Source organism: Zonotrichia leucophrys, chromosome 29 (genome assembly GCF_028769735.1).
Source record: "Zonotrichia leucophrys gambelii isolate GWCS_2022_RI chromosome 29, RI_Zleu_2.0, whole genome shotgun sequence".
NCBI classification, from domain to species: Eukaryota; Metazoa; Chordata; class Aves; order Passeriformes; family Passerellidae; genus Zonotrichia; species Zonotrichia leucophrys.
The window spans coordinates 845,297-869,757 of NC_088198.1; the positions used below are offsets into that span (position 1 = coordinate 845,297).

The following is a 24,461-nucleotide window of genomic DNA, read 5'->3' on the forward strand; positions in this document are numbered from 1 at the left end:
ACCGAGTGTGCCCGCCGCTCTGTCACCCATTCCCGGTGTGACCGTGTCACTCACCCGCCGCGTGCAGTGTCCCCTGTGCCCTCCACGTCCTCTAGGGCCGCCCCGTGTCCCCTGTGCCCTCCATGTCCCCTGTGCCCACTCCATGTCCCGTGCCCCCCCCCGCCCCTCCATGTCCCCTGTGCCCCTCCGTGTCCCCCGTATGCTGTGTCCCGTGTCCCCCCGCGTTCCTGCCATCTCCATGTCCCCTGTGTCCCCCCGTGTCCCTTGCACGCTGTGTCCCTCGTGTCCTCCGTGCCCTTCATGTCCCCTGTGCCCTCTCCATGTGCCCTGTGCCCTCCCAGTGTCCCCCGCATGCTGTGCCCTCGCATTCCTGTCACCCCCGTGTCCCCCGTGCTCCCTGCGCCCCCCTGTGCCATGTCCCCCGTGCTCCCCCGCGTTCCTGCCATCCCCATGTCCCTTGTGCCCTCTGTGTCCCCTGTGTCCCCCCGTGTCCCCCGCGCAGTGTCCCCCCTGCCTTCCATGTCCCCTGTGCCTCCTCTATGTCCCCTGTGCCCTCCCGTGTCCCCCGTGCCCTCCATGTCCCCTGTGCCCCTGTGTCCCCAGTGCCCCCTCGCGTTCCTGCCCCTCTCGTGTCCCCTGTGCCACCCCCGTGTCCCCTGTGCCCTCCATGTCCCCTGTGTCCTCTCCGTGTCCCCTGTGCCCTCCATGTCCCCTGTGTCCTCTCCGTGTCCCCTGTGTCCCTCCGTGTTTCTCCCCCCATCGTGTGCCCTGTGCCCCCGTGTCCTCAGTGTCCCTTGTACCCTCCATGTTCCGTGGGCCCACCATGTCCCTCGTGTCCCCTGTGTCTTCCCGTGTCCCCCCATGCTGTGCCCCCGCTTTCCTGCCACCCCCGTGTCCCCTGTGCCCTCCATGTCCTCTGTGCCCCCTCGTGTCCCCCATGTCCTCTGTGTCCCCTGTGCTCCTCCACGTTCCTGCCGCCCCTGTGTCCCCCCTGCCCTCTATGTCCCCTGTGCTCTCGGTGTCCTCCGTGTCCCCTGTGTCCCCCCACGTTCCTGCCGCCCCTGTTCCCCTCCGTGTCCCCTGTGTCCTCCCCGTGTCCCCTGTGCCTCTCTCCACGTCCCTCGTGCTGCCCGTGTCCCGTGTCCGCCCGCGTCCTGCCACCGCTGTGTCCCCGTGCCCTTCATGTCTCCCGTGCCACCCTGTGCCTCCGTGCCCCCGCATGCTGTGTTGCTGTGCCCCCCGTGCCCCCCGTGCCCCGTGAAGGACGAGCCGTGTCACAGCACCAGTGTCCGACATTGTCACGTACTTACAGTCACACCCGAGAGATGAAATCGCTGTACACGGCCCGGCCCCCCGGGCCCCCCCGGACCCCCCGGGCCCCCCCCGGGCCTGGGCCCCCCCCACCGACCCCTCCCGCCCCCCGGCCCCCCCCCGGGCTCCCCGGCTCGGCCCCGCGGGGGCGTCTCGGGGGCGTCACAGCCGGGGCGCCCCTACATTCATGGGAGGGTCCCGGGAGGGGGGCGCGGGGCCCCCCCAGGCCGGCGGGAGGGGCTCGGGGGTCCCGCCGGCCGTGCCCCCCCGCGGGAGGAGGGGCTGGCTCTATCCTATCGCTGAACAAAGCAATAAATTAACAAATTAACGGGGATCCCGAGGGGAGACCGAGAAACGGGGGCGGGCGGGGGGTCGGGCTACGAAGGGGGGGCGGCAGGGCACGGAATGGGGAGGGGGCGTACAAAAGGTTGTTGTAGAAAAGGAGGGGGGGGGTCGGGGTCTGCTCTGCTCCTGCCACAGAGCGGGGCTGTGCCAGGGCGGGGGGCACGGCCGGGGGGGACACGGGGACAGGGGGACAGAGGGGGTGGCGAGGGTGACCTGGGCAGGCGACAAGGGGAGGGGGACACAGCACGCGGGAACGGGGACAGAGTGATGTGAGCAGGGGACAATGAGGGCTGAGGGTGACAGGGACAGGGGGTGGCACCGGCAAGGAGGGACAGGGACAGGGGTTACCCCGCCCTCAGTGCCCCCACCCCACGCTGGGGCACAATACCCCGGGCAGGGGACAGGAAGGTGGCAGTGGCATCACTGTGACCCTGGCGTGGGGGTCCCTGGCACGGAGAGGGGGGGGCAGGACCAGCGGAGACCCCGACATGGAAAGGATAATAAAGGATAATAAATAGAGCATCAAAAGTACAAACCGTGGGCACGGGGCGAGCCCGGCGGTGGCACCGGGATGGCCCCGGGCCGCGGGCACGCCCAGCCGGGGGTGGCACCGGGGATGGCACCGGGGGCTCCGGGCCCCTCGGGGCTATACCAGGGCAGAGCGGGGCTCGCACGGCCCCACGCTGGCGCAGCTGCTGCGGCGGCGGGGCCCGGGGGTCGGGGGCCCGCCGGGGGTCGGGGGGCCGGGGGTCGGGGGGCTGCCGGGGGTCGGGGGGCTGCCGGGCCCCTCGCCGGGACAGCCGTGCTGCAGCAGGATGTCCGAGCACTCGCGGCTGCCGGCGCGGCGGGCGTAGAACAGCGCGGTGCGGCCGTGAGCGTCCCGGGCCCGCACGTCGGCCCCGTACTGCGGGCACGGCCGGGTGTCACCCACGGGGCCGCCGCGTGTCACCCGGGAACGGCCCCAGAGGCCGTGCGGGGTCCCACGGGGATGGGGCACGTCCCCGGTGTCACCCCAGGGTGTCCTGGCACATCCCAGGATGGCCACGGACACTTCACATCCCCCGTGGTCACACCATTGTCCCCAGGACCGCACTGTGTCCCCCATGACCATACCGTGTCCTTCAGGGCCACACCACATCCCCAGTGACCACCCCATGGTCCCCAAGACCGCACCCCATCCCTCAAGGCCACACCACATCCCCCATGACCCTCCCCATGTCCCCATCACCACACCACATCCCCCGTGACTGCACCATGTCCCCCATGACCACACCATGTCCCCAAAAGCCACTCCATGGTCCTCATGGCCACATCACTCAACTTCTGGCCATGCCACGGTTCCCAAGGCCACCCCCCATCCCTCAAGACCACACCACAGTTCCCAAGACCACCTCACGGTCCCCATGACCAGCCCTCAAGACCACCCCATGTCCCCAGTGACCACACCATGGTCCCTCAAGGCCATACCATGTCCCTGATAACCACTCCAGAGTCCCCACTGACCACCCCATGTCCTCGTGACCACACCACATCCTCAATGACCGCACCACAGTCCCTCAAAGCCACCCCACGGTCCTCATGGCCATGTCACTCAACTCCTGGCCATGCCACAGTTCCCAAGACCATCCCACAGTCCCCAATGACCACCCCATGATCCCCATGACCATCCCCCAGCCCTCAAGACCACCCCATGTCCCCACTGACCACACCATGGTCCCTCAAGACCATACCACGGTCCCCAGTCACCACCCCATAGCCCCCATGACCACACCACATCCCTCAAGACCACATCACATCCCTGATGACCACCCTATGGTCCCCATGACCACCTCATGTCCCCATGACCACCCCCCATCCCTCAAGGCCACACCACAAGCCCGATGACCACCCCGTGGTCCCCATGACCACACAACATCCCCCACACCCACCCCACAGTCCCCACAACCACACCATCCCCCTCATGGCCACGCCACACCACCCATGGTGACCCCACATCCCCCACAGCCCTCCCAAGACCCCGCCACCCCTCATGCCCACCGTGCTGCCCACCCACCCAGCAGTGCCCACGTACCCACACCAGCAGCTGGGTGATCACCACCTGGGCGCTGTCGCAGGCCAGGTGCAGCGCCGTGCGCCGCTCGGCGTCGGCCGTGGGCACGTTGAGCTGCTCCTTGTGGCTGTGGGCCAGCAGCAGCAGCACCGCGGGCAGGTCCTGCTGGCCCACGGCCACCAGCAGCCGCTCGGCCAAGGGCGCCTCGGCCGCGGGCAGCGGCGCCAGGAACAGGCGCTGCTCGTACTTGGCACGGATCCACGACTCCCGCTCCTCCCTGGCATGGGGACACACGGGGGACATGGGGGACAGAGAGGGACATGGAGAGTTAGGGATTAGTCCATGATTCCTGCTCCTCTCTGGGCACGGGGACACGGGGGACATGGGGTGTTAGGAAGGAATCCACAACTCCCGCTCCTCCCTGGGCACGGGGACACACGGGGGACATGGGGGACACAGGGGACACGGGGTGTTAGGGATGGATCCATGACTCCCGCTCCTACCTGGCCATGAGGACACACGGGGGACAAGGGGTGTTAGGGACAAACCCACGACTCCCGCTCCTCCCTGGCATGGGGACACACGGGGGACATGGGGGACAGAGAGGGACATGGAGAGTTAGGGATGGATCCACGACTCCCGCTCCTCCCTGGCATGGGGACATGGGGGACACAGGGGACATGGGGGACATGGGGTGTTAGGAAGGAATCCACAACTCCCGCTCCTCCCTGGGCACGGGGACACACGGGGGACATGGGGGACACAGGGGACATGGGGTGTTAGGGATGAATCCATGATGCCTGCTCGTCCCTGGGCATGGGGACACACAGGGGACACAGGGGGACAGAGAGGGACATGGGGAGTTAGGGACACATCCACGACTCCCGCTCCTCCCTGGGCACACGGGGGACATGGGACATGGGGGACATGGGGAGTTAGGGACAGATCCATGACTCCTGCTCCTCCCTGGCCATGGGGACATGGGGAACAGAGAGGGACATGGGGTGTTAGGGATGAATCCACAACTCCCGCTCCTCCCTGGGCATGGGGACACACAGAGGACATGGGGAGTTAGGGATGGATCCACGACTCCCGCTCCTCCCTGGGCACACAGGGGACATGGGACATGGGGGACATGGGGAGTTAGGGACACATCCATGACTCCCGCTCCTCCCTGGGCACAGAAGGGACACACGGCGGACATGGGGACACAGGGGGACACGGAGTGTTAGGGACAAATCAATAATTCCCTCTCCTCCCTGGGTATGGGGACACAGGGGACACAGAGGACATGGGGAGTTAGGGATTAGTCCATGATTCCTGCTCCTCTCTGGGCATGGGGACACACAGGGGACACAGGAAGACAGAGAGAGACATGGGGAGTTAGGGACACATCCACAACTCCCGCTCCTCCCTGGGCACTGGGCATGGGGACACAGGGGACACGGGGGACATGGGGAGTTCGGGACAAATCAACAATTCCCTCTCCTCCCTGGGCATGGGGACACAGGGGACATAGGGGACACAGGGGACAAGGGACGGAAGGGTGGCATCATGGGGACACAGAGACGCAGTTCCTGTTCCTCCCAAAATAGAGGGGCATGGGGACATGGGGGACACAGGGGACATGGGGAGTTGGGGGCAAATCCACAATTCCCTCTCCTCTCTGGTCACGGGGCCAGGGGGGACACAGAGGACACAGGGGGACATGTGGGACACAGGGGACATGGGGGACACAGGGACACAGGGTGTTAGGGACAGCAGGGTGGCACCACAGGGATGCAGAGCCACAGTTCCTGCTGCTCCCTGGGCACAGAGGGGGCATGGGGACACAGGGGACACGGGGTGTTAGGAACACATCCATGATTCCCTCTCCTCCCTGGGTATGGGGACACAGGGGACACGGAGGACACAGGGGACATGGGGGACACAGGGTGTCAGGGACGGCAGGGTGGCACCACGGGGACGCAGAGCCACAGCTCCTGCCACACCCTGGGCACAGAGGGGGCATGGGGACACAGGGGTGTGGCAGTGGGGACACAAAGGTGGCAGTGGTGCGTGGTGGCATTGCAGGGACAGATAGGGTGAAAACGGGGGGGACACATGAGGGCCACATGGCAGCAGGGTGGCACGAGAGGTGCCACACAGGAAGGGCAGGGGTGTCAGTGGGGCATTGCTGGGTTGTGGGGTCACAAGGGACAGGGGTGGGGACACGGGGGCACTGGGGACATGAGGAGAAGGGGCATCAGAGTCTGTGGGATGGCACAGCGGTGACACGCGGGCTGGGGACACAGGGCACCAGGGAGGGAAGGGTGGCATCATGGTGGCGTAGGGGACAGGGACATGGGGTGACAACAGGAATGGCAGGGCAGCATTATGGTGGCATAGAAGACAGGGACGTGTGGCAGTATCAGGAATGGCAGGGTGGCATTGTGGTGGCATAGAGTACAGGAACTTGGTGACGAAGGAACTTGTGGTGGCACCAGGGATGGCTGAGTGGCATCACGGTGGCATAGAGGACAGGAACATGTGGTGGCATCAAGGATGGCAGGGTGGTATTATGGTGGCATAAGGGACAGGAACTTGTGGTGGCATCACGGTGGCATAGAGGACAGGGACATATGGCAGCATCAGGAATGGCAGGGTGCCATCACGGTGGCATTGGGGACAGGGACATGTGGCTGTATCAGGAATGGCAGGGTGGCATCATGCCAGGCCAGAGCACAGGGCCATGTGGTGGCACAGGCACAAGGGTGACACTGGAGGCACACAGGGGGTGACACCGGGGGCACACAGGGTGACACAGGGGGCACACAGGGTGACACTGGGGGCACACAGAGTGACACGGGAGCACACAGGGGTGACACTGGGGGCACACAGGCACAGGGGGTGACACTGGGGGCACGCAGAGTGACACGGGGGCACATAGGGTGACACGCGGGCACACGGGGCAGGGCTCACCCACCGGGAGGACTCGTGCGTGGGTTTGCAGCGCCCGCGCGGGTTCTGCTCCCAGATGCTGTTGGCGGTGGCGTTGCCGATGGCCGAGAGCACCAGGGTCAGCTCGCGGGGCCAATCGTCCAGGTCCAGCGAGCGCACGCGCGACACGTGCGTGCCCAGGTTGCGGTGGATGCCCGAGCACTCGATGCAGATCAGGGCGCCCAGGTTCAGGCTGGCCCACGTGGGGTCTGCGGGGTGAGCGGGGGCGGTGGGTGAGCTGTGGCACCCCTGGGGTCCCCATGGTGGGACACAGTGTGACACAGTGTGACACATGGCGTGGCACGTGGTGGCGGTGAGCCGCGGCACCATGTGGCATTGTGTCACCCATGGCATTGTGTGACCCTGGCACGGTGTGGCTCATGGCACCATGTGGGGTCTGCAGGGTGAGCAGGGGCGGTGGGTGAGCTGTGGCACCCCTGGGGTCCCCATGGTGGGACACAGTGTGACACAGTGTGACACATGGCGTGGCATGTGGTGGTGGTGAGCCACAGCATGGTGCGGCTCATGGCACCGTGTGGCATCCCATGTCCCATGGCATCATGTCACCCACGGCATTATGTGGCTTATGGAATTGTGTGACCCTGGCACGGTGTGGCTCGTGGCACTGTGTGGCATGGTGTCACCCATGGCATCATGTCCCACAGCATTGTGTGGCTTATGGCATAGTGTGACATTGTGTCACCATGTGGCATTGTGTCACCCATGGCATCACATGTCCTATGGTATTGTGTAACCCTAGTATGGTGTGACCCATGGCACCTTGTGGCCTGTGCCACCCATCGTGTGGCCTATGGTACCATGTGGCATCGGGTCACCCATGGCATCATGTCCCATGGCATTTTGTGACCCTGGCATGGTGTGACCCATGGCACCTTGTGGCCTTTGCCACCCATCATGCGGCCTATGGTACCATGTGGCCTGTGCCATCCACCATGTGACCCATGGCACTATGTGACCTGTGCCATCCATTGTGTGACCCATGGCACCATGTGACCCATGCCAATATACAGCCCAGGCCATCATGTGACCCACAGAACTGTGTGACACGTGCCATTGCGTGGCCCACAGCCCTCCCTCGCCCCAGTTGCCAGGTGGCCCATGGCCCCTGGCACAATGTCACCCCGTGGCACCACCAGCTGGATTCAGGGCTCTGCAGGGCACCCCTGTCCCATGAACTGATGTCCCCCCATGTCCCCTGTTCCCCTGTGGCCCCCGTTGTTCCCCAGACTCACTGGGTGCCCCGCAGTCCACGCAGAGTGAGTTCCCATGGACGCCATGTCCCATTGTCCCATGAATGGACGTCCCCTCATGTCTCATGCCCACCTGTGCCCGCCGTTGTCCCCCATTGTCCCCCAGGGCCCCTGGCACTCACTGGGTGCCCCGCAGTCCACGCAGAGTGAGTTCCCGGGGTCACCATGTCCCATGAATGGATGTCCCCCCATGACCCATGAACAGATGTCCCCTCATGTTCCACGCCCACCTGTGCCCCCCATTGTCCCCCATTGTCCCCCATTATCCCCCGTTGTCTCCCAGACTCACTGGGCGCCCCGCAGTCCACACAGAGTGAGTTCCCACGGGCATTGCTGTCCCATTGTCCCATGAATGGATGTCCCTCCATGTCCCACACCCACCCATGCCCCCCTCTGTCCCCCACTGTCCCCTGGCACTCACTGGGTGCCCCGCAGTCCACGCAGAGCGAGTTCCCTCGGGCGTTGCGGATGGCCTGGATGGCCACGGCCTCGCTCTGGCTGTCCATGCGTGCCTGGAGGGGGCACAGGGGGTGAGAATGGCACAGGGGTGGCACAGGGGGTGAGAGGGGCACGGGGGTAACACAGGGGGTGAGAGGGGCACGGGGGTGGCACAGGAGGTGAGAGGGGCACGGGGGTGACACAGGGGGTGAGAGGGGCACGGGGGTGACACAGGGGGTGAGAGGGGCACGGGGGTGGCACAGGGGGTGAGAGGGGCACGGGGGTGGCACACGGGGTGAGAGGGGCACGGGGGTGACACAGGGGGGTGAGAGGGGCACGGGGTGGCACAGGGGGGTGAGAGGGGCACGGGGGTGACACAGGGGGTGAGAGGGGCACGGGGGTGGCACACAGGGGGGTGAGAGGGGCACGGGGGTGGCACAGGGAGTGAGAGGGGCACAGGGGTGTCACACGGGGTGAGAGGGGCACGGGGGTGGCACACGGGGTGAGAGGGGCACGGGGGTGGCACAGGGGGTGAGAGGGGCACGGGGGTGGCACGGGCGCCCTGCCAGCCCCCCAGCCGAGCTCCCACCTTGTTCTTGCTGCTCTCGCAGCACTGCAGGCTGGCCAGGATCTGGCTCTCGATGGCCTGCACCCACGCGTCGCGCTCCTCGAAGCTGCCGGCCTCGAAGTGCCACGTCTGCCCCGTGCTCGACACGATCAGGAACTCAAAGTTCTCCTCCTCTGCGGGACCAGAGACCCCCGGGGGGGCGCTGGGATGGGGGTCCAACACCCACCGCTGTCCCAGCCCCCCAAACCCACCCCTGGCACCCCAATCCCCTCCCCAGAGGTGCCCACCCCGGCTGGGGTGTGCTGGCAGCAGGCAAGGGGGGCACAGCCACATGCACGGGAGGCACCGCTCACGCCACGTTACCTGTTTTATAAATATTTCTTAAACTACCAAAACTTTTTAATTTCCACATTTTGCGCTTGGCTGCGGAGGGTCCGGGCAGCAGGAGTGGAGAGAGGAAACGGGGACAGAGTCAGGGGGGCCCACGAAGCCCTGGGGACGGTGCAGAAGGTGGCAGGCAGAAGGTGGCAGAGCGAGGGGGGTGCGTGGACAGCGTGGCTGAGCGTGGCCGGGGGTGAGGGGCAGCATCGGCCCAGATCCCCCCGAGTTCCGGGGCGTCCTTGCCGTGGAGGATGGTGGCCTTGTCCCCATAGTGCCACCGTGGGGGCCTGGGGCTGGGGACACATGGCTGTGGCACCCACCTTCTGCCTGCCCACCCGAGCCCTCGGTCTTGGACGGCGTCATCAGCTTCTTCCTGCGGTGCTTCTTCCTGTCCACCAGGGGCGAGGGCGGGGGGTCCCTGCCAGCGCTGCCGGGGCTCGACACGGCCTCGAAGGACAGCGGGGACTCTGCCAAGACACCACGCGGGGGACGCTGGGGACACCACGGACACCGGGGCCACCGGGGCCACCAGGCGCCTGAGGAGCAGGGAGCGAAGCAGGAGCACCGAGGCCACCAGGGTCACCAAGTCCATCAGAACCACCCAAGGCTATCAGGGTCACCAAGTCCATCAGAACCACTCAGGGCTATCAGGGTCACCAAGTCCATCAAAACCCTCAGGTCAGGGCTAGCAGGGTCACCAAGTCCATCAGAACCACCCAGGGCTATCAAGGTCACCAAATCCATCAGAACCACTCAGGGCTATCAGGGTCACCAAGTCCATCAGAACCACCCAGGGCTAGCAGGGTCACCAAGTCCATCAGAAACACCCAGGGATAGCAGGGTCACCAAGTCCACTTGGGCCACCAGGGCCACTGGACTCACTGGGTCAGCAGGGTCAAGTCCCCCAGAGGTGCTGGGCATACTGGGGCCATCAGAGCTCACCAGGGTCACTGATCTCACTGTGACCACCAGGACCCAGTACCAAGGCCACCAAGTTCATTGGTCTTACCAAAATCCCTGAGGCCACCAGGGTCACAAGAGCCTCTTGGCTCACCAGAGTCATGGAGGTCACCAGGGCCACTGGGCTCACCAGGCTCACCAGGTTCATTGTGGCTTCTGGGACTCCCAGGTCCACGTGCTCACCACGGCCAGCAGTTTCACTGTGGCCACCAGCACCACCAAAGGGCCACCAGATCCCTGGGCTCACCAGGACTACCAGGGTTATTGTGGTCATTGGAGTCAGCAAAGGTCACCTGGTCCCTGGGCTGACCAGATCCACAATGGTTATTGTGGTCACCGGGGCCATCAAAGGCCACCTGGTCCCTGGACTCACCAAGTTCACCAGGGTTATTGTGGTCACCAGAACCACCAGGGCCAACCAAGGACCACCTGGTCTCTGAGGTCACCAGGACCACCAGGGTTATTGTGGCCATCACGGGGGTCAGCAAAGGCCACCTGGTCCCTGAGCTGGACCAAATCCACCAGGTTTACCGTGGCCTCCAGAGCCACCAGGGCCACCAAGGGCCACCAGGTCCCTGAGCTCACTGTGGTCACCAGTGCCACCAAGGGCCACCAGCTGCTCAGAAGCCACCATGCTCAGTGAGGCCACCACGGGGATGTCCCTGTGGGTGGCCCGGGAGGTGGCCGTGTCCCTGCCCGTGCCGTGTCACTCACCTGAGGCCAGCTTGGCGCTGGAGGCGGAGGCGCAGCGCTGCAGGGACCCCTTGCCCACCACCTTCAGCCCCGGCTCTGGGGGCAGGCTCAGCCCCACCGAGGGGACGGCGGCTGCAAGGGGAGGAACGGTGTCACCGCGGTGCCACCCCCGTGGTGTCCCCCCATCCCCGGTGCCCCGGGGCTCACCGGCGGGCTCGGGGTCCCGCAGCAGCCCGTTGATGCTGGCTGAGGGCCCGCAGGCGGAGATGGCGCGGGGCGGGCGCTTGCCCGGCACCTTGACCGTGGTGCGCAGCAGGTCCATCTCCTTGCCGTGCGTGCTGTGGATGTAGTCCTGCGGGGACAGCGAGGGTGACACCGGGCTCTGCCACCCTCTGGGGACACGGGGGGACGGGGGCACTCACGTTGATGCTGGGGTGGTAGAAGAGGAGGCCGTTGCTGGACAGGGTCACGTATTTCTTCTTCCACTCCTTGTTCAGGGAGTTGCCGCTGCGCTTCAGCAGGAAGCTCTGGGGACAGGGAGCAGTGAGGGGACACTGGGGACTCTGGGACACAGCCACATCCTCCTGCCACCGCCACCACCCACCTGCTTGATGGGGATGGCGCGGCCGCTGCCGGCGCCCTCGCCTCGGCTGTCCAGGCTGCGCTTCTCGGAGTCGCTGCCACGGCGCGTCTGCGGGCACGGGGTGGGACAGGGGGTGGCACTCAGGGCACAGCTGGGGACACTGGTGTGCCCACATGTCCCCCACTGCTGCAGCCTGGTGGTGGGGACATTGGGGTGCCACAGACCCCAGCACTGCAGCCACACGGTGGGGACACCCTGGGTGCCCACGTGTCCCTCAGTGCCACCACCACCACGTCACATGGGCGCTATGGATGCCATGTGTCCCCACCACCCTGCTAGAGGATGCATCAGAAGCCCCATGGTGGGGACATCCTGGGTGCCCTGCATGCCCCCCATCCCCACACTGGATGCCCACATGTCCATCACTGCCACCACCACCACGTCACAGGGGCGCTGTGGATGCCATGTGTCCCCACCACCCTGCTAGAGGACACATCAGAAGCTGCATGATGGGGACATCCTGGGTGCCCAAGCATCCCTCAGTGCCACCATCACCATGTCCCAGAGGCGTGCTATGGGTGCCATATGTCCCCACCACCCTGCTGGAGGACACATGAGAAGCTCCATGATGGTGTCCATGCATCCCTCAGTGCCATGACCACCATGTCCCACAGAGGCACCAGGGATGCCATGTGTCCCCACCACCCCGCTAAAGGACACATCAGAAGCTCCATGGTGGGGACACCCTGGCTGCCCACATGTCCCCCATCCCACATGTGGGACATACCCACATGTCCCTCAGCGCCACCACCCCCATGCCATGGGGACAACTGAGGTGCCACGTGCCCCTCAATGTCACCACCCTGCCAGAGGACACCTGGGCTGCCACATGTCCCTTGCTGCCACCACCCTGTCAGGATGACGTTCTGGATAACACCACCAAGGGGACACCCAGCATGTCACACCCCACGTGTCACCATGCTGTGCCAGGGTGCCTGGTGCCCCCGGTGCCCCCGGTGCCCGCGGTGCCCCCGTGCACTCACAGCGAAGAGGCTGGTGCGGCGCTTGGCCCCGCGGTGCAGCGAGCTGGGGGTGCCCAGCGGGGCCGGGGTCTCGCTGCGCAGCTCCCGGTGGCTCACGTTGGGCGTGGAGGGCAGCGAGGACGAGTAGTCGCTGGTGTGGCCACCATTGCTGGTCTGGGGGGACACGGGGTCAGCCTGGGCTGTGCCCGGCGCTGGGGAGGGGCTCGGGGGTTACCTGGGGGTACCTGGCTGGGGTGGACCCCCCCCACGGGGGTGGAGGCGGCCGAGTGGCTCGGGGAGCTGGGCAGGGACTTGCAGGATGCCATCAGCTGCTGCTGCTTCTTGAGCGCCACGGCCCTCTGGGCCACTGCAGGAGACTGGGTCAGGAGGGCCGGGCCATAAACCTGGCCTGGCACCGGCCTGGGTACCCACACCTGGGTACCCACACCTGGATTCCCACACCTGGGTACCCACACCTGGGTACCCACACCTGGGTACCCACACCTGGGTACCCGCACCTGGATACCCACACTTGGACAAGGTCTTCATAGCCATGCCAGCTGGACACTGTCCCCATCCCACCTGGACATGGTCCTCATCCTCATCCCACCTGGCCGTGGTACTCATTGCCATCCCACGTGGACACTGTTCCCATCCCATGTGGACACGGGCCCCATCCTCATCCCACTCAGACACTGTCCCCATTCCACCCAGCTGCTGGACACTGTCCCCATCTCACCTGGATGTGGCCCCCATCCCACAGGGTTGGACATGGTCCCCATCCCCATCCCACCTGGACATGGTACCCATCCTCATCCCACTCAGACATTGTCCACATCCCACCTGGATGTCCCCATCCCACAGGTGTGGACATGGTCCCTGACCTACCCAGCTGTGGCTCCACCCCACCTGAACAAGGTCCCCTGCACTGCCCTGTCCACTGTCCCCATCCCACCTGGCCATGGTCCCTGTCTCACCTAGACATGGCCCTGTGGCCACCACTCCCCTTGTGGGGACCCAGATGTGATCCCACTCTGGCCACCATCCCTGTCTGACCATGGATGGTCACTGCGCCCATCCCACCTGGACACTGTCCCCATCCCACCTAGACATGGTCCCTGTCTCACCTAGACATGGTGGCCACCCCTCCCTTTGTGGGGACCCAGATGTGATCCCACACTGACCACCATCCCTGTCTGACCAGGTCACTGTCCCCATCCCACCTGGACACGGTCCCCATCACACTCTGGTCACTGTCCCCCCCTCACCACATCATCAGCCCCCTCCCCACCCCTCAGGGTGTGGTCACCCACCCTCAGTGAAGACCCTGTCCACGTTGAGGCCATAGGTGGCGCAGGTCTCGTAGTAGAGGCAGCGCCGCGCGTCCCCGCAGAGCGCCCGGGCGCGCGCGTCCTCCACGGCCCGCGGGCTGGACGAGCTGATCTTGTCTGGGGAGCCAGGGGCGGTCACTGGGGGTGCCCCGTGCCCCTCCCAGCCCCACAGCCCCCCCGTGCCCCCCTGGCTCACCCTGGGTGCCCACCAGCGCCAGGGCCACGTCGCTGGTGCCGCGCAGGTCGCTGAGCAGCGCGTGCAGCTGCGTCACCTCCTCGAAGCTGCTCTCGCTCTCCAGGCTGAAGACGAAGATGACGGCGTCCGCCCAGCTGGCAAACTGGGGGGCCACGGGGGGGGTCAGGGCTCGGCTCTGGCCAGCGTGGCCCCCCCGGGCCCCCGTCCCCTCGTACCTGTGCGTCCGGGGCACCGGCCTCCTCCCGGATGAGCAGGAGGTGGCTTTGGCCATCAACTGTCACCTCACGCTTAAACTGGCCACCTGCAGTGGGGAGGGGAAGGGGGAGACCCTGCAGGTGTGCTCTGCCCACATGGATGGAACCTCCCATGGCCATGCCCAGCACCAGGTGTGACCAGTGCTTTGACCCCAAATGTCCCTCAGCCATGCCCAGCACCATGACCTTGCCTGTTCTGTGGCCACGTCCATCCCCTTCACCATCTCCACACCCATCCATGCCCAGCATCATGACCTTGCCCATTCCATGACCGTGTTCATCCCCTGGTCATGCCCAGCCCCACCACATATCCATCTCATGCCCAGCTCCATGGATATGTCCACTCCTGCATCTCCATCCCCATGGACACTCCATCACTGAACCCATCTCCATGATATGTCCATGGTCACATCCATCCCATGTCCATGGTCACGTCCATCCCATGGTCACATCCATGCCATGCCCATGATCGTGTCCATCCCATGCTCATGTCCATCCCCTGCCCATGGTCATGTCCATCCCATGGTCACATCCATCCCCTGCCCATGGTTTTGTCCATCCCATGCCCATGGTCACATCCATGCCATGCCCATGGTGTGTCCATCCCCTGACCATGGTCACAACCATCCCCCTGCCCATGGACATTGTCCATCTCATGCCCATGGTCATGTCCATCCCCTGCCCATGGCTGTGACCATCCCATGGTTGTGGTTGTGTCCATCCCATGTCCATGGCCACGTCCATCCCATGGTCACATCCATCCCATGCCCATGGTTTGTCCATGCCATGCCCATGGTCACGTCCATCCCACACCCATGCCCTCCCCATGGCCACTCACTCTCAGTGGGCTCCAAGCCCACGTAGGAGCCGGTGAGGAACCGATGGACGAGCGCCGACTTCCCACTCTTGCTGCTGCCCAGGACACCCTGGGTGGGCACAGGGATGTCAGGATGACTGGGGACACGGTCCTCAGGGGACATGGTGACACGGGACACAGTCCTCAGGGGACACGAGGACACAGGGGCATGGGGACACAGGGACATGGTCCTCAGGGGACATGGGCACACGAGGACATGGGGACATGCAGACATGGAGATGTGGGGACATGGGGACATGGGCACACGAGGACATGGGGACATGGGCACACGAGGACATGGGAACATGGGGACATGGGGACATGGGGACATGGGGACTCAGGGACACGGTCAGTCCTCAGGGGACACGGGGATACAGGGACATGGGGACATGGGGACACAAGGACACGGCACCCACCAGGCGGATCTCGGGGATAGAGCGGCCCAGGGTCCATTCCTGGCTGTTCACCAAGGCCTCTGCGGAGGGAGACGGGTGAGAGAGAGCCCAGGAACCCCGGGCACCCCCAGGAACCCCCAGGAACCCCGGGCACCCTCAGCGCCCTGGGCACCTCCAGGAACCCCAGGCACCTCCAGGAATCCCGGGCAACCCCCAGGAATCCCTGGCATCCCCAGCAGCCCCGGGCACCCCCAGGAGCCCCTGGCACCCCCAATGCCGGGGTGCCCCCACCCCGCAGCGCAGCAGCAGCTCCCGCGTGGGCGGCCACCAGCTGTCACCCAGCAACGGCGCCGGGCCCGCGGGGGCGGCGCGAGGACGTGGAGATGCCACGTGGCACGGACGGGGACGTGGCAGCACGAGGCGTCGTGTGCCAAGGCATGAGGAGGCAGAGGGCATGGGGACGGGGTGGGAACAGGGATGGAGAGCACGGCACGGCACGGGGACACGATGGGAACAACAACGGGCATCGGGTGGCACAAGGATGTGGTGTGGCATGGGGACACAATGGATTCCAGGATGTGACAGCCGTGAGGGCACAGCGTGGCATCATGGTGTGGCATGGGGACATGACGGGCACCAGCACATGACAACCGTGAGGGCACTGGGTGTCATCAGGACGTGGTGTGGCATGGGGACACAATCGGAGCCACCAGGCCGTGACAGGCACCTGGGCAACCCCCAGGTGTTGCACAAGGATGTGACATGAGGACACGACGGGCACCAGGACACAGCACGGCAGGGGGATGTGGGGTGGCACAAGGACACCACGGATTCCAGCACACATGGGCACGGGGACACGATGCCAGCGGTGCCTGACAGCCTCAGGCCTGAGGATGCAGCGTGGTGTGAGCACAGGGTGTGGCATGGGGACACGATGGATGCCAGGACATGGCGTGGCAGCGTGGCACAGGGACATGGTGTGGCACGAGGACGATACATGGCACAAGGAGGATGTAGCGTGGCACTGCGACATGGCGTGGCACAAGGACAGGACATGGCATGAGGACATGGTGTGGCACACAACGGGCACAAGTCCAGTGGCACCAGAATGCTGCGCATGTGGCACAAGGACAAGGCATGGCATGAGGACACGGTGTGGCACTGGGACATGGTGTGGCACTGGGACGTGGTGTGGCACAAGGACAGGACATGGCACGAGGACATGGTGTAGCACTGGGATATGGTGTGGCACAAGAACGAGGCATGGCATGAGGAGGACACAGCATGGCACTGGGACACAGCATGGCAGCGTGTCACTGGGAACATACTTCACATGGTGTGACATGAGGACAGGACATGACACGAGGACACGGTGTGGCACAAGGACAGGACAAGGCTCTAGGACACAGCACAGCACACGATGGGCACAAGCCCAGTGGCACCAGAGCTTGGTGTATGTGGCACAAGGACAAGGCATGGCACTGGGTCATGGTGTGGCACAAGGACAGGACATGGTACGAGGACATGACGTGGCACACAACGGGCACAAGTTTGGTGGCACTAGAGCGCAGTGCGTGTGGCACAAACACCTGGCATGGCATGGGGACATGGTGTTGCATGAGGACAGGACATGGCACAGGGGCACGCCGTGGCACAAGCACCTGGCGTGGCACTGGGCCATGCCCGGTGCCCCCCACACCTCCTACCTGGCATCCCCAGCCCCTGTGGGCATTGGTGGCACCACCAAGGGGGAGCTGAGGCAGGACACGGCCAGGGTGCCCCCCCCTCTCTGTGCCTCAGTTTGTGCCCCCAGCGCGGAGCCGGATCCGTGCCAGGCGCGGGCCGGCCGGGAAAGGGTTAACGCCGCCGCCTGTCACCCCTCGCATTGTCACCGAGTGCCACCCCCGGGCCCGCAGGTGCTGCCCACGCACCCCGCGGTGCCAAGGTGCGCGCAGGCACACGGGGGGTGCCGGGGGGGGACAGAAGGACGCGGGGGGACAGGACAGATGGGGGACAGGATGCACGGGTGTGACGCACGGATGGAGGCGAGCGCAGACGGACGGACGGATGGATGGCGGGACAGAACGACGGAGGTGGGGGTCGCGTCTGACCCCCGTGGAGTTCCCCCAGTGGGGAAACTGAGGCACGGGATCCCCACCATGGGATCCCCCCACGGCCAGCACCGGACCCGCCAAAGTGGGGAGGTCACATCGCCCCAGGGCACAAACACCAAACGCGGCACAGCCCGGGGGTCACAGCCCCCCTGAACCCCACAGCCCCCTCCCCACAAACCCCCTGAACCCCACAGACACCCTAAAACCCCACAGTCCCCCAAAACCCCACAGTCCCCCAAAACCCCACAGCCCCCCTAAAACCCCACAGTCCCCCAAAACCCCACAGCCCCCCTAAAACCCCACAGCGCCTCTAAAACCCACAGTCCCCCAAAACCCACAGGCCCTAAAACCCCACAGTCCCCAAAACCCACAGCCCTAACCCAGCCCCTCTAAAACCCCACAGTCCCCTAAAACCCCACAGCGCCTCTAAAACCCCACAGTCCCCTAAAACCCCACAGCGCCTCTAAAACCCCACAGCGCCTCTAAAACCCCCCCCCCCCCCCCCCCCCCCCCCCCCCCCCCCCCCCCCCACAGAACAGCCTGGGGTTCACAGCCCCGTTGAACCCCACAGCCCCCTGAATCCCACAGCCCCCCCTGAACCCCAAAGCCCCCCTGAACTTCACAGCCCAGCCCGTGGGTCACAGACCCCTGTACCCCACAGCGCCCCTAAAACCCCCAGCCCCTCTGTACCTCACAGCCCCCCCTGAACCCCACAGAACAGCCTGGGGGTCACAGCCCCTCTGAAATACACAGCCCACCTAAAACCCCACAGCCCCCCTAAAACCCCACAGCCCAGCCCGGGGATTACAGCCCCCTGAACCCTACAGCTCCTCCGTACCCCACAGCCCCCACCCCACAGCGTCCCTGAACCCCACCTGGGGGTCACAGCCCCCTGAACCCCACACGCTCCCCGTACCCCACATGCCCAGACGGGTCCTGCTGCCCCCCACGGGCCCCGGGGGTCCGGGCGCCTCCTCCTCCTATCAGGTAAACTGAGGCACAGCCCCGTGGCCGCAGCGGGCACCGCCAGCCCTGCCCCGGCTCCCCGGGGCCCGCGGGGACACCGAGCACGGCCGGGGCTGTCCCGGGCCGGTACTCACTGTGCGGGGTGCCCCCGGCCGGCTCTGCACCGGGGGGAGCCCAGGGGGGCGCGGGGTGGGTGGGGGTCGCCGCAGGGCTCTTGGTGAAGATGCCGCTGATGAACTTGAGCATCTTTCGGTCGCGGGTGGAGGCGCGACCCCCCTCGCGTCCCCGCTTGAGCCCGGTCTCGGGGGCGGGGGCGGCCACCAGGACCCCCGGCTGGAGGTCGCTGTAGTCCAGGGTCTTGCTCTTGCCCTTGCTGGGGGACAGCCGGGCCCGGGGGGGCCCCTCGCTCTTGCCCCCCGCCTTGGGGCGCCCCTTCCCCTCTCCCTCGGGCCACGACAGGCGGCTGCCGGCGCCTTTGCCGGGGGCTTTGCCCGCTCGGGGCTCGGGGGTCCCGCGGCTCCCCCCGCCGCCCCCCGCTTTGGGGGGCTTGGGGCCGGCCAGGCGGAGGCGGCGGGCGCCGGCCGAGGGGTGCGGGGAGCCCGTGGGGGGGTCCGGGGGCGGCGGGGGGACCCTGGCGGCCTCCAGGGGACCCTCGGGGCCCCCCCAGGTGGCCTGGCTGAGGAGGGGGCGCCGGGGGGTCCCGGCGGGCTGCGGGATGTCCAGGGCGGCCAGAGAGCGCTGTCCCGGCCCCTCCAAGGTGCCCTTGGCCCCACGGGGGTCGGGTTTGGGGGGCACGGCCTGCAGAGGGGGGGGCAGCAAGGAAGGGTCGGGTTTGGGGGGCACGGCGGGGGGCGGGGGGGGTTTGGGGGGCACCGCCGGGGGCGGCAACAGCGCCGGGTCGGGTTTGGGGGGCACGGCCGGGGGCGGGGGGGGCAGCATGGCCGGGTCGGGTTTGGGGGGCACGGCCGGGGGCGAGGCGGGCGAGCGGGGGCGGGGGGCGTCGGGGCCGGGGGGGCCGGGACCGGCCGTACTTATCCGGAGCGCGTCCTGCCGCTGGAAGAGCCGCTCGGGCCGCCGGGCTCGGCCGGGCTCGGGGGTGCGGGGGGCGGCCGCGGCCCCCCCGGGGCCAGGGGCTCCATCGCCGCCGCCGCCCCCCGCCTCCTCCGCCTCCCCCGCGGCGCCCACCGACTCGAGCTTGACCAGCGTGAGCGAGATGAGGTAGGTGGTCCTGCGCTGGAGGCCGGTGCTCCTGCTCATGGGTGCGGGCAGGGCCCCCCCGGGCCGCCCCCCCGGCCCCCCTGGATCCCCGCGCGGCGCCGCGGCCGCCGGTGCCGCCGATGCTCCGGTCCCACCCCCGGCCCTGCCTCCCCGAAGCCTTCGCCGCTCGCCCGCCCCCGGAGGGGTTGGAACCGCCGCCGCCCCCCCCGCCGAGCACCGGCACCCCCCCGGGATCGGGGCCACCCCCCCAGCCCGGGTCAGCGGCCGGGGGGCATCGCGGGGGAACCCCCCGGGCTGGGGGCGACCACGGGAGGGGCCGGGGGCTTTGGGGGGCTTTGGGGGGCGGGGGGGGAGCGGGGGGGGGTCAGGGCGGGGGGAGGGGGGGTGTGGGGACCCGGGGGTCTGGGGGGGGCGGAAAGGGGGGGTTACAGGTGCGGGGGGGATGGGAGGGGAGGTGGGGGGTGAAGGGCAGGGGGCAAAGGGGCGGTGATGGGGAGGGGGCGCGGGGGCTCGGGGGAGGGGGAAGCGGAGGGATGGGGGGGTCACGGGGCGGGGGGGGTCATGCCCGCGCCCCCCGGGAGCGGCGCTCACGGCAGCGCCCGACGGGCTCGTCCTTGGCGGCGGCGGCGGCGGCGCGGGCGGGGGCCGGGGTCCGGCGGGGGGGGCCCTGAGCGGCCGGGGGGGGCCGGGGCCCGGCGGGGGGGGGCCTGAGCGGCCGGGGGGGGCCGGGGCCGCCGCTCTCCGCCATGCGCCGCTCCCAGGGCCGGGCTGGGGCGGGGGCGGGCGGCGGCCCCGCCGCTACCGGGCAGGCGCGAGCACTCCCGGGCGCCCCCCCCGAGCCCCCGGCACCGGCACCTGCTGGGCTGCCGGGAACCCCCCGCCCCGACACCCCCCTGCACCGCCGATGCATCCATCCATCCATCCATCCATCCATCCATCCATCCATCCATCCATCCATCCGTCCCTCTGTCCATCCCGCGCTCCTAAATTCCCTCCCTCCCCTTCCCGGGGCACCAACGCTGGGTCGGGAGGGGTCCCGCGGGCTGGGGGGGGGATGTGGGGGCGGCTTTGGGGTTTTTTGGGGGGTCTTGCGGGGCTCGGGGCAGGCTCATCCACCCCTTTTCTGGCGTTTTTTAGCAGCGGCGCAGCATCCCTGCGCATCCCGTTACCACGGCAACGGCGGGGATGGCGCTGCGAGCAGCCGCGGACCCCCCCAGTGTCACTCTCGTCACTCGCGTGTCCCCCTCGCCGACCCGGGCCAGGTGTCACCGGGGGCCATTGGGGTCCCCACGCCAGCGTGACCCCCCCGGCTCTGCATTGTCACAGCCTGGGGGGGACAGGGGGGTCGGGGCCCGGCCGGACCCCTCAGCCCCCTTGGCCCCCGGGGGTCCGGGCCCTGCAGGGCTCTGTGTGCCCCCCACGAGCGGGGTTCCCTGGATCTGGCCCCAGATGTGTCCGTGCTGCCGCCCCGGGGCTGTGACCGTGGGGCTGCGGGATCTGCCCTCACACCCCGTGCGGACAGCGCTGTCCCCTCCAGTGTCCCCCTGTCCCCGCCAGAGCCCCCCGGTGTCCCCAAGAAAGGGCCACCCCTCCCTATTGCTCAGATGTCCCACGCTGAGTGGGGGCGACGACGACACGGGGTCACGGCGGGTCCGACCCCACTGCCAGAACATTCCTGTCCCCATCCCTGTCCCCATCCCTGTCCCATCCCTGTCCCATCCCTGTCCCCATCCCCATCTCTGTCCCCAGAGCCGCTGCCCCCATGGTGGGGCCGGGGGGGTTAAAGGGGGGCGGGGCAGCGCCCTGGGCCCCCCCGGGGGTGGGAGGGGGCTCGGGGGGAGCTCTGGGCCCCCCCAGCGCTCCGTGGGTACCACAGCGGGCGCTTGGCAACGCGGCATCCCCCGGCTTCCCGTTGCCATGGCAACAGCGCGGGAGATGTCAGAGCTGGGGGGGAGCTCAGGGATGTGGGGGCTCGGAACGGGCGGGGGGCGGCAACGGAGCCCCGCCCCCAGTGACGTCACCGGACACCCCCGCGTGGGGGCGGGGCCCTCGGGGGGAGGAGACCCCAAACCCCCGCAGCCCCTCCCCCATCAGGGGACCCCCCCAGCAACCAGTGCCCCCCCCAGGGCCCCCCCAGCATCAGAGCCCCTCCCACACAGCAGCTTCCCCCCAACCCCCCAGCAGCCCCTCGGAATCCTCCAGCAGGGTCCCCCCAATCCCGCCAGGGCCCCCCCAGTCCCCCCAGGGCCTCCCAAGTCCCACGGCTCCATTTCGAGACCCCCCAGTCCTAACCGGGCCCCCCAATCCCCCAGGGACCCCAATCCCACCAGGCCCCCACAGTCCCATCAGGGCCCCCCAATCCCCCCAGAGCCCTCCCAGGGACCCCAATCCTCCCAGGGCCCCCCAATCCCCCCAGAGCCCTCCCAGAGCCCCCCAATCCCTCCAGGCCCCCCCAATCCTCCCAGTGCCCCCCCAATCTCCCCCCGCCCCCCCCGCAGACGCAGACAGGAGGAAGTGGCCCCATGGCCCCGTTCCCACTGCCGGGCCCGGAAACCACCCCAGGGCCCCACACGGAAATGGGGGGGCCCCAACCCCCCGCGGGCCTGCACCCCCCGTGCACCCCCTGGAGGGTCCCCATGGGGGGCGGGCACTGCCAAACCCCCCCTGTGATACTGGGGGGACACCAGGGCATGGAATGGGGGGGCATGGAATAGGGGGCAGGGACCCCCTGAGCGGGGGCAGGACCAGTGTGGGGCTGGGGGGACACCAGGGTCACATCTGTCCATCTGTCCGTCCATCTGTCTGTCCATCTACCCCTCCATCCATCCATCCATCCATCCATCCATCCATCCATCCATCCATCCATCCATGTGTCCATCCACGCATCCATCCACCCCTCCAGCCAACCATCATCCATCCGTCCATCATCCATCCATCCATTCATCTGTCCATACATCCCCGTCCATCTGTCCATCCCTGCATCCACCTGTCTATCCATCCATCATCCATCCCTATCCATCCATCCATCCATCCATCCATCCATCCATCCATCCCTCCCTCCCTCCCTTCCCCCTGCCCTGCTGTCCATCTATCCATCCATGCCTCCAGCCAGCTCCCTGTCTGTCTGTCCATCCCTCAATCCCTCCCCTTGTTCCTTCACAAATCTGCCCACGCCTCATCCCTCCACCCACTCACACATCCACCCACAGGCTGTCCATCCACTGTCCATCCATCTCTGTCCATTTCCACATCCCATCTCGCCTCCCGTCTCCATCCATCTGTCCATCACTCTCCATCCACTGTCCATCCACTATCTGTCCATTGTCCATCCTCTCTCCATCCACTCTCCATCCATCTGTCCATCCTCCTGTCCATTCACCTGTCCATCCATCTGTCCATCCTCTCTCCATCCACTCTCCATCCATCTGTCCCCCTGCCTGTGCCCCTTAGTGTCCCCTCCAGTGTCCCCTCAGTGTCCCCCCGGTGTCCCCCAGTCCCGGTGGTGCCCCCGGTACCTCGGAGGGCACGGAGGGCGCTGCTGTCCCCCTGCCTGCGCCCCTCGGTGTCCCCTCATTGCCTCCCCGGTGTCCCCAGCCCCGGTGTCCCCCTGCTGTCCCCCCGGTACCTCGGAGGGCGAGGAGGGCGCTGCTCAGGCTGGCTCTCAGCCGGGGCTCGGCCACGCTCTCCACGAGCCGCACCAGGCGGTTCAGGTGGCCCTTGGCCGCCTCGTGCCGGGCCACCTCGGCCCGGATGGCGGCCAGAGCCTCGCGCCGCTCTCGGGGGGCCCCCATGGCACCCCCGGTTCGTGCTCCGCGCTCGCTTCCTGCCGGGGCCGCGGCGCCACCCGCGGGGACACGTCACGGGCGGGGCTGGCACGGCCCGGCCCCGGTGCACCGGGACAGCCGGGACAGCCGGGACACGCTGGGACACGCTGGGACACGCCGGGACACCGGCACGGCCCGGCACGCCCGACGCCACGCCACGGGCACGGCAGTGACAGGCACAGGGGACACACACGTGGGGACAAACACACACACGGGTGGGAGATGGGGCCACATCCCGAGGACACTCCGAGGACACCACGATGTGTGCGGGGACACCCTGGGGGCTCAAGGGGACACCCACGGGGGGCTGTGTACACACGTTGGGGACACATGGGCATGCTGGGGACACGGACACAGCAGTGACACGCTGGGGACATGTGCAGTGACACACGGGTGACACGCTGGGGACATGGGTGCAGTGACAGGGACACAGCAGTGAAATGCTGGGGACACACGGGCACGGCAGTGACAGGCACAGGGGACACACACGTGGGGACACACACACGAGTGACACACGGGAGGACACGTGGGGACACAGGCACACACAAGGGTGGAAGATGGGGGGACACCCCGGGGACACCACGGTGTGTGTGGGGACACCCTGGGGGCTCAAGGGGACACCCACGGGGGGCTGTGTACACAAGCTGGGGACACATCGGGCACATGCTGGGGACACACAGGCAGGCTGTGACACGTGTGTAGTGAC

At 67.3% G+C, this 24,461-nt stretch overlaps 1 protein-coding gene across 4 annotated transcripts; it reads right to left on the minus strand.

The window, feature by feature from the left end:
* Window positions 1-1,286: 1,286 nt before the first annotated feature.
* Window positions 1,287-23,740, minus strand: AGAP2 (ArfGAP with GTPase domain, ankyrin repeat and PH domain 2). Of its 4 annotated transcripts, none has more exons than XM_064735016.1 (19): window positions 23,557-23,740; window positions 15,655-15,713; window positions 15,221-15,308; window positions 14,344-14,429; window positions 14,129-14,270; window positions 13,915-14,049; window positions 12,847-12,968; window positions 12,623-12,775; window positions 11,601-11,687; window positions 11,419-11,523; window positions 11,204-11,348; window positions 11,018-11,128; window positions 9,664-9,810; window positions 9,326-9,385; window positions 8,984-9,135; window positions 8,378-8,468; window positions 6,672-6,894; window positions 3,728-3,983; window positions 1,287-2,560 (listed from the first exon to the last, which is right to left on the minus strand). In XM_064735016.1, the coding sequence occupies exons 1-19, from the start codon at window positions 23,720-23,722 to the stop codon at window positions 2,303-2,305; spliced, it is 2,586 nt and encodes an 861-aa protein (XP_064591086.1). In that variant the 5' UTR covers window positions 23,723-23,740; the 3' UTR covers window positions 1,287-2,302. The 4 variants fall into 4 exon arrangements, with proteins under 4 accessions (XP_064591086.1, XP_064591083.1, XP_064591084.1 ...); XM_064735013.1 differs by lacking the exon at window positions 23,557-23,740 and adding an exon at window positions 18,848-20,251; XM_064735014.1 differs by lacking the exons at window positions 9,326-9,385; window positions 23,557-23,740 and adding an exon at window positions 18,848-20,252.
* Window positions 23,741-24,461: the final 721 nt, after the last annotated feature.